The sequence below is a fragment of the Typopeltis vanoorti genome, chromosome 12, assembly GCF_054136105.1.
Source record: "Typopeltis vanoorti isolate ZY-2024b chromosome 12, IOZ_Tvanoo_1.0, whole genome shotgun sequence".
NCBI lineage: Eukaryota > Metazoa > Arthropoda > Arachnida > Uropygi > Thelyphonidae > Typopeltis > Typopeltis vanoorti.
Genome location: NC_143560.1, coordinates 103319052 through 103329285, shown reverse-complemented (window position 1 = coordinate 103329285; position 10234 = coordinate 103319052). Strand labels below are relative to the sequence as shown.

The 10234-nt window shown below is 32.4% G+C and overlaps 1 protein-coding gene across 2 annotated transcripts in view; it reads right to left on the bottom strand.

The window, feature by feature from the left end:
* Positions 1–221: 221 nt before the first annotated feature.
* Positions 222–10234, bottom strand: part of l(2)34Fd (nucleolar protein 10 lethal (2) 34Fd) — a 238401-nt gene continuing 228388 nt past the window's right edge. For both annotated transcript variants that reach the window (XM_090401368.1, XM_090401370.1), the window contains exons 18-19: positions 6546–6709; positions 222–1162 (exon numbers count right to left, since the gene is read on the bottom strand). In XM_090401368.1, the coding sequence (XP_090257494.1) occupies positions 1093–1162; positions 6546–6709 (234 nt within the window). In that variant the 3' untranslated portion in view covers positions 222–1092. The remainder of the gene's footprint in view (positions 1163–6545; positions 6710–10234) is intronic.

Here is a 10234-nt window from a genome sequence, read left to right as displayed (position 1 = left end):
CAGTCAGTAGTACCTTAGAAGTAGTATCCTGTACACCTTATTTAGATACATATCAAGAAACAATAAGAGAAATCAGTTGACGCACCCACCTAAGCCTATTATATAAGAGTAGTTAAATCAAATTTTACCACAAGGATCTGAGAGTTATGGCTAATCCGTGATTTGAAATTGAATATGAAAGTTTTGAGGAAAATTATTATTTTTAAATCAAGACAATATCATCAATTAGAGATTTTTTAATATTCCATATGTTACAAGCAATTTGTTACTTGCTACTCTTTTTCTGTGAACAAAGCCTAAGGCTTAATGGAAAAAATGCACATTCTTTTCACTGTGCTTTTTATTCATTTTTTTTCTACATCAGAGATTTTCTCCAATATTATAACCTCAAACAACAGCATTTATGTCATATTAATATATCATAATATCATGATTATGATAATAATTTATATACATTCTTTATAACAATTCTGTGTAACGCAATCGACTCCTTTTTTCTAATAGTTCACATACGCAAAATTGCATCTAAGTCCATTTTATATACATGTACTAAAATTCTGTATTAAATATACATTTGAAACAAAGTGCCTTTAATTTACATAGCATGATCATCATCATCATAGTGTATTCAGTTCCAATGGATAGTGGCATAGTATATCTATACCAATAAAATATGCGATATGTACAAAATAAAATATAGATTCTCCCAAACTGGAAAGTGGCACATATCATCACATATGCTCTTCTTCGGGTAACAAATTAATTAGTAGACATCTTTCAAGTGATCACATGCCAGTACCATTGCATCATCATCAACTGCTGATTTGGAATAGTCATTCACTGGATAAAGGCTGTTCAGCTGGATTGAATCATTGAATTCCTATTCTGGTTATTACAATCCTTGAAAAACTACTTATTAGAATAAATAACCTCAACAATTGTGATAATGAGAATTATCAACTCAGATCATCATATGCACATCATCATTATCATGCTAAAAACTTTAGCTTTATACCTGCAAAGTACCTGTCAAAAGATTTAAATACTGATTGCAAAGAGACACCACACAGCAACTAGTATTAAAGGTATGTGTCATACCTTATCTAATTTCTGTGCTGCAGTTCTACGCTGACGAAATTTGTATGGTACATCTTTTTGCAGCCTATTTTAAAGAGAGAAAATAAGCAAGTCAGAAAATATTTCACAAGCAAATAACAATTTATCATATTTTCTGCATAATAAAAACAAACTGTAATAATAGTAAAAAGATAATCTTTAAAATCTATTCTAGCTAAAAACTGATTACTGATTAGAAGCTTTCCAAACTCTTATTTCTCAGAATGAAGCCTGAACTGTTGCATTTTAATTTTTTTTTTCTTCTAAAAACAATAAAAGCTGAATTCTCATGAGAACAGATTGCTAGTTGGATGTGTGGTTTGAGAGCAGTCATGGGGATTATATTTGTGGAGAACCTTATATCTTTTCTGAAACATCTTGAATGTAAACAATTCGAATTTTTGCTGTAATCTTGTGTGCAGGATGCACAAGAAGTGGGAGAGAGAGAGGGGGGAAAAAGCCCTATCTCAAAATGTTTCTGTATTATAGCAGCAATCACAGAACCTTTGGGATCACATCTTGTGTACATTTTTTAAAAATCATTTTACATATTCTCCTGAGAGTTTTAAGACCAACATCCAAAATACCAAAGAGATGCAGCTTATAAAGTAAGTGAGCTAAGGGTCAAATAATTAAGCAAACCCTGCTCAAGAGACCAAACATGGTACTTTTCCAAGCTACTTAAAGACTACAATAAGAGGTTATGGTATCACAATGAGAGATGACATTCACAAGCATCATGATCACAGTGAGAAGATTCAAACTCATTACCTGATAACTAATATTTAAGGAATTGACAGCGTATACTAGAAATATAGATTAAATAAACTTTAATATATACATTCCGATATTTCGGCGAACGTCACGTTGCCATCTTCTTGGGAACTTACTAAAAGACACGTGCACACAAGTACTAATAACAGCAAATGAGACTGAAGCTAGGAAGCTAGCGTTTCCTAAAGTCCTGATGGTGCCCCCTGGCGGGCTATATTGGTAGTTCTTGGCCTTTGGGCTGAAGTTCTTCTGATAAAAGTTTCCCAAATTTGGGGCAGTTTCATGCATCCAAATTTGTTGAGGTTTGGCATGTTCCTAAGGGCCGAGGCTGATTCCATGAATAGTCTTTCATACTTGAACTTGCTGCGGTGTATTACTGTGGCTTTCTTCCATCTTATTCTGTGGCAAGTATCCAGAGCGTGGTCTGCAAGCCCAGAGTGGCTGTATTGGTAAAAAGAGACACCACACAGTATCCAGACCACACTCTGGATACTCGTCACAGAATAAGATGGAAGAAAGCCACAGTAATACACCGCAGCAAGTTCAAGTATGAAAGACTATTCATGGAATCAGCCTCGGCCCTTAGGAACATGCCAAACCTCAACAAATTTGGATGCATGAAACTGCCCCAAATTTGGGAAACTTTTATCAGAAGAACTTCAGCCCAAAGGCCAAGAACTACCAATATAGCCCGCCAGGGGGCACCATCAGGACTTTAGGAAACGCTAGCTTCCTAGCTTCAGTCTCATTTGCTGTTATTAGTACTTGTGTGCACGTGTCTTTTAGTAAGTTCCCAAGAAGATGGCAACGTGACGTTCGCCGAAATATCGGAATGTATATATTAAAGTTTATTTAATCTATATTTCTAGTATACACTGTCAATTCCTTAAATATTAGTTATCATGTCTAACCAGCGTATAAGCCTCTCAACAAGAATAAAAAAACTCATTACCTGTTGACAAAACCTAACCATATGTAACTAGGCATGCTAGATATGAGGCTGTTGGGAAATTATTATTTTTTTTATATCAAAATTCTCTTCCCTCCCACAAAAAAAAATTAACAATCAAAATTATTTAGAATACATGTGTAGGCTAATGGTCAGATAATATGGGAACCTTGTTATGAGACCAAACATGGAACTTTTTCAAGTCATTTAAGCTTCCAACAAACAGGATGGTGGTATCACACTGGTTTGATGGAAAAAATCATCTATGCCATCTAAGAACTTACAGAACCATCCATGCCAAAGTGTAATTTAAACCTATGGGCTACATAGAGGAATGTTATTCACTCAGTCAATTTAGTTGATAGTTTGTACTCATATCCATAATTTTTTTTTGTATTTAGCTTTACTCACATTTCTTAAATTTATACCTGGATTTTCCAGTTCTAGATAAAAAGAAACTTATTTTCATAGTCTGTTACACTTTCTAGATGCTATGTTCTAAAAATTCAATAACTTCTAAGTTACCACAAATTCTATGTACCAATACTTTCTCCCTCTGTGTGTGTGTGTAGATTGAGGAAAAAGGAGAAATAATTCAGTGACATTCTTTGTGAGCAAGCTAAGCTGAATTCCTTAGGGAAAACAAGAAGAGAAAGATTGCTCTACAGAATGGAAGTTGAACAGTAAATTAAAAAAAAAACCTCAATGGGTTTACATGTGGAATATGTGCTGATGCTAGTTCATATAAACAAGTTTTTTGTTAATCAAGACATCCTTTTCTAACTATAATAAAGGATTCACTCATGTCAAAGGAAAAACAACTGCATGGAATAAGAATGAAATAAATTAATAATAAATTAAATACTTATATATCAACATTCCATAATTCAAACTAGCATTACTTAACATTTGGATGAAATATATTGGAGTTTTTCAATAAAATCCTATACATTTTTTGTTACATGTGTAAGCTAGGAAAGTTGTTTAAAAATGTAATATTCATGCTGGGAAAATTCAAACCTAGCATGAAATCCCAGTGTGTGTGTGTGTGTGTGTACTCTAATCATCTAGGCTAATGGAGGGTTGGGATGAGGAAGGTATGCACAGTTAATTGAAAACTGGATAATGTCAACTTCATATTTTATTGGATTTTACAAATATAACTTATTTTAACTAAATGGCTCTCTTAATGTTTATTAATACACATTATTTAATCAGATAATCTGTAATTAATTGATTTTTATTTATTTAGAAAATCAATAAGATGCTTCCTAATAGCAGTATGAAATAACTTGGCTTTATGAATTCCAATCACTTGTTTCTGATTGAACCACTCAAATAGGACTAAACTCATGCCTTCACAAGATTACTTCTTCATGAACCAAATAGTCTGTGTATATATCTGTAGTGCAAATTTTATTAATCAAATGCTCAGTAAATCAAAGAGAATTTTGCAGTGATAATACAGGTACACTTCTAGAGATGAGTCAAAAATGAATGTCCCTGCTTTTATGAACCAAATAATCAATAAATTAAAGAAAGAATTTGCACTAATAATTTACAGATAAAGTATAATGCAGTACTAAACAGTCATAGTTTGACTTGTTTGTACATATCTGTGTTTGTGTGTGTGATGGGGGTGGGGAAAAGGAGAGAATATGTAACTGGAATATTTCATAGTGAATATTCCTGAATGCACATATTTATTCAACATGTATATTTTCAAACATTCTCTACGATAAATATTTTAAAAAGACTGATTACATAAAATGAAGAAAAAAAAAAAAATTAGAAAATATAACTACATTCGATAAGCACTGTTGGAAATGAGCATCACAAAAATTAAAATGAAGCTGCTGCATTTTTAAAGCAAAGCACAGATTCTTCTGAAGTGTGCATGTACATAAATTTATGATTTTAAAAATTATTCTCAGAATTGGCAAGAAAATAGTGCAATTAGACATCTTCTATGGCTCAAAAAAAAGCAGAAAAATAATATATCAAGCAATATAAGCATCTGTCGATTAAGTGTCGAAGCTAGATAGCTGGGAGGATATCTCCACATATCCTTCCTTTTAAAGAAAACTGACCAGGTCTTTTGACCTAATGTGCAATTATCACTTTCTCATTGCCAACCCATTTTCAATGAATGAGAATGGGCTGGCAATATCAGATTTAGCTGAATGTATTGTATTCTGTATTGTACTAGCACACATCAATGCCAACTGGATAAAATATATTGCTCCTCATGCACTTCGCACCTGTCATATATTTCAATGTAATATCAGTGGTATAATAATTTAATATGCATTTTGCATCCATGGCAACTTTGATATATATACACATCAAGGCTGATTGGGTAGTTAAACAAAAAGATAATAATGTTTCAACAAAATGAAATCTTATGTATAAAAGGAATCATCAGGTTTTCATCAAGAAACTAAAGCAAATGGCAAAATGTCAGCTAAAAAAGAACTCAAACTCAGCAGAATTTAAGACAGGCACCATCAACATAAGTATCAATGGAAAAGAAGTAGAACTGGCAGAAGAATTACAGAAGTATCATGGCAAGATACTGGTTTTACTGAAACAAGAAGAAAACAGTTGAGATTCTTCTAAATAACAAATACAAGATGTTATATTATTTCAGCAATAATGATCAAGGAAAGAAGGGAACAGCTACTATATTTAACAATAAACATGAAGATAATCTTCTTAAATGGCAGAATGATATGAACAAACATTTAAAGTCAGAACTGGACAAATATTTATCTGTGCCTATGATCCCACAGGAGAAATTTTTTTATTTTTTCATTAAACAAAAACAGCCAATGTAATTCCTTTATTTCCTTCTCTGCTGTTTAAATCTCCTTGTTGGAAGTATTTATATTTACCCTTATATTGTAAAGTCATTACTAATAACATGTTTCAACATAAAGATGTGCACAAGTTCACACAGAGAGAAGACATAAGAAATAACAATATATTACTATATGGCAATGTCTTCATACTAGTTCAGGATAAAAAATATACAGGGGACTTGAAATAGGAGACGGTGCATCATTTGGTTTAGAAGAAGATAGGAATATATTTCTTATTAAAAAGAAATATATATACAAAATTTTTAAAAATTGAAGTTAAGTAGCTTTCAGAGGTGAACTGCGGCCTCAAATATACAAATATCACTCAACAAAAAGAAAAGGGTTTGAAAACAAGAACCAAATCTTGTAGATTCAGGGACAGATCTAATGAAAATATTGACTGATTCAGCCATTTAGGCATGTGGTGAAGTTGTTTGAAAGGATAGAAAAATCAGAACTCATGGTGGACTCAAGAAGCACATCCAAAGTTGCTAGCAAGTAAGTCAGCATGTGTTCTGAGAGAATAAGAGAAAAAGGAGGAAAGCAAAAAACATAGAAGATAAATATCAAGAAGGTGGTAAAATGTTCTGAAAACTATTGGGAAAAAACTTAGAAATGGAGAAAACAATACAGTAAAATGAATCAGAGATAATAAATGTGACAGTGAGAACTGAAGATTAAAATATTCTGGAAGAATGAAGTAATTACTGTGAAGGATCGTTAAATGACACAAGAAATAAGAGGAATGGTAGTAGAAAATGTTGAAGTCGAATGCAATCAGACATACATATCAATAATTGAGGTACAAATTTCACAATATAACTTTGTAACAAAAACAAACTCACCTGTCCTTAGTTTGCCTGCTTTCAGCTTTAAAACCAATAAATTCTTCTCCAGGTTTAAGTTCATAAAACTTTGGTTGAAGTTGTTTAGGTCTTCTATCATTTTTCATATAATCATCACTATCTGAACTTTCTTCTTCAGAGCTCTTCATTCCCTCAACCTCTCCCTACAAAAATATACGTAAGCTAAAATAAAATGGGTCAGCAGTGACAAGTGACAGAAGTATTTTTAGTTACTGCAACTGTCACAGGTTTGTGTTATACAACAACTGGTGCAGAAATTCTGATTCAGTTTTATCAATGTGCTCAGATATTTTGTTATATAAAAGCATGAACATGCACATGTGTGTGTGTATACAGAATGGTACTGGAATGAACTAGCTTATATATTTTCAAGAAAATTCACTATAGCTGAATGTATTCCTAAGTTGGTATACAATATCTTTGTAGCATACACTGAAAGTAATATATTATATTGTAAATAGTGTTAACAAAACGAACAATAGTAAAGGGGATTGAGAAAACTATTTTGGATGAAATTGAAAAATTTCATTTCATGTTTGAATCTTGTCTACTCTCTACTAAATCTGCTAATGCCTTTTATTCCCTATGAGGAATAAAAGGAATTAACAGATTTAGCATATACCATTTGAATCTTTATTTAGTGGAAAAACAAAAACATCTTACGTGAAACTCAATGCAGGTATCACATTCATGAAGATGAATGTCACAACAATCACAGGTTGTAAGCATGAACAAATCATGCAAATTTGTAATGCATGACCTCTCACTTTTATCGTATTTTGAAGGTATCAATAGTTGAAAAATTGCAACAATTTTCTTTCCTTTTTTTTTTTTTTTTCAAATAAAGGTACTGAGAGGAAAGTCTCCATAGTTGAATCGATACCAAATGAGTATCATTATTGAGTATGGAGGATTTTTCAAATGAATGTCAGTCAGCCAATTTCAAAGGGAGGTGGCAGGGTTTTCCTAATGGAAACTAGGGTTTTTTCAAACCACAAAATAGGCAAACCTGCTAGAAGAATACATGCAATTTACAGACAGTAGACGATGTGATAAGATTAACTGTCCTACCATAATCAGTGAACAGGTTTCTACAAAGCTAATTGGCTATGTAATGTTTGACAAAGAGATACAGGTTGAAAACCTGTGATGGAAGAACTTTATCAGGCCTTTTTCAGGCAGTGCTAAGTTAAACAGTCTTGAATAGAGATGGAAAGATTTTTTTACACCAAAACTTTTGCAAGAGACAAAATGGTCTAAGAATATGTGTTTATAGACAAATAAAGATGTCCTTAGTAGCCCTGACTAGCAGGAATAAAATAAAAGACAAATAAAGATGCCTTAATTAAGCTGCTAATATTACCAGTGTTCGTTTTCAGAGTACAAAACACCAACAATTTGTTTCAAACATGTAGGCTAACCATCAGGTAGCAGTAAAAAAAAAAAAAAACTGTAATGGACAAAAAAGAACTATTGTCCTATTTTAGTGTCCTCTAACAGATAAAAAAAAAAAGAGTTTAGGTTGCAGATAGTCTTAAAACGAGGCTCTGAAATTTTTGATAAATTAATGCAGTCATATTCACTGAGATTTGGGAAGTACTTCATTGTTGTTACTGACTGAAAAAATTTTATTATTAAAAAATTATATATATTATATATCCTTTAATTTTATATACAGTAAAACCCCATTTTTACGTTCCCGCAATTTATGTTTTCCTGCCATTTACGTCATTTTCCGTTGGTCCTGTCTTAAGGCCTATTCTTACGATATATTGTTTTCCCGCCATTAACAACTTGATGTGAACGTTATTTTCCGTCATTTGCGTTTTTTTATCCAGTGGCAATACTGATTTTCGAATCAATTTCTGCAGAAATTGCGCATTTCTGTTCCCAGATGGCGTTGCTATCAGCTGCAGTTTCGTTTCCGCCATCACAGTGACTTGCACGCTTGCAGCAGTAATGTAGTGATGAGCGATACCATGATTTTTCAATCACAGTACGAATTGATATTGCAGAATTTCTGCTAAGTAATTTAGTGTGTGAAAATTGCTTTCAAGTTGCGGTGGTGGATTAGCCATGTTAGTAACATGAAGAAAAAAGACAGAAAATGTATTTCGGTAGAAGAAAAGATGGCAATTCTGTAACGTGTAGAATGGCATGCCGGAACATGTGTGCATTTAGCAAAAGATCTTTTGGACTCTCCGTGTTCCCGATAGTAAAAAACAGGTCAAGCATTGAACCCAATGCAAAGCAATCTGGCGCTATCTCAAAAAAAAAAAAGATTTTTTAAACAGATAAATGTAAGTAATTGTAAATTCATTTATTTTCAGTTATTAAATTTTGTAATCGAGTATGTAGACTCACATACTAGCAGTAAGTCATATTTTAGCCTTTTTTAATGTTTTTTCCATTTCCTGCTAGCCCTGCTATTTACACTTTTTTCCATCAGTCCCCTGAAAAGTGTAAAAAAGGGGGTTTTACTGTGTACACACACACACACACACACACACACACACACACACACACACACACACACACACACACACACAGTAATACATATAGTAATAATATATATATATATCTTTATTTGCTTCTAAAAATTACATAAATAAGTTGGTTTCTGTTTCTGCACTCAATGACTGTATTATGAACAAGTGTGACCATATTTTCTGCATATGAAAACCTGAAATAAGCTGTTAGGAATGCATTTAGTCAGATATTGTATTGAGCACTACAATAAAGCTTCTACTTTGTTTTGCTTGCATTCCCATGCAGTGTAGTATCTGAGGAAGGGTAGCTGTGTTTCACTATCCAGGGTCAAACTATCTATCTATCTATATATATATATATATCATAAATGAACACAGATTAATTGTCTCCGTTTAATGATACAATAAAACTTCTAGTTTATTTTGTCTGCATTAGCAGGGTGAATAGGAGGGAAGGGGTGTTTTCAGTGTACAGGACATTTTTAGTCTAATCTTCAGAAAGAACAGGCATAGTAAGCAAAAATATGTTTATTCCTGTAAATAAAAATGAATCCTATGTTATAAAAAAAAAAGGAGTGCATCTAGTAATCTTCAAAAAAATGTTATCCATGGGGAAAAAAAACTCTACAGGATACTTTGCTCACTTAGAACTCCATCAACATACACATATGTACTTCTTGCTATGCCTAGATCAGTTATCTGATTAACACCATCACTTCAATCAATATGTTCCCTCCCTATAGTTATTAAATTATTAGTTATATATACAGGCATGGTTTATTATTGGTTAATTATTTATTTTGCAGCAAATCTCTTTACCTTTTCATTATAAATTTTTTAATGCTCATTATACATGCAAACATGCAAGTCAAATTTTAGGATAATATGTAGATTCAATTCTAAGTCACAGCAACTTACTGGACACAAACATAATACCACAACTGTAAGTCACTTGTAATTCATTTGTCTCTGATGAAAGTATTTCTATTCACATCCGTTCTTTCCCTCCCTTAAGTGAAATATGTTGAATTTGCTTTAATGGAAACCAAAATCTGTAGAAGGTGAAAAGAATGTGTTTATTCAGGATATACTAAAACCAATATTTAACGGAATTGTCATTTCAATTCCGTTATGCTATAATTTCAGCATATTATTCAGGCTACTAAATAATATGGAAAT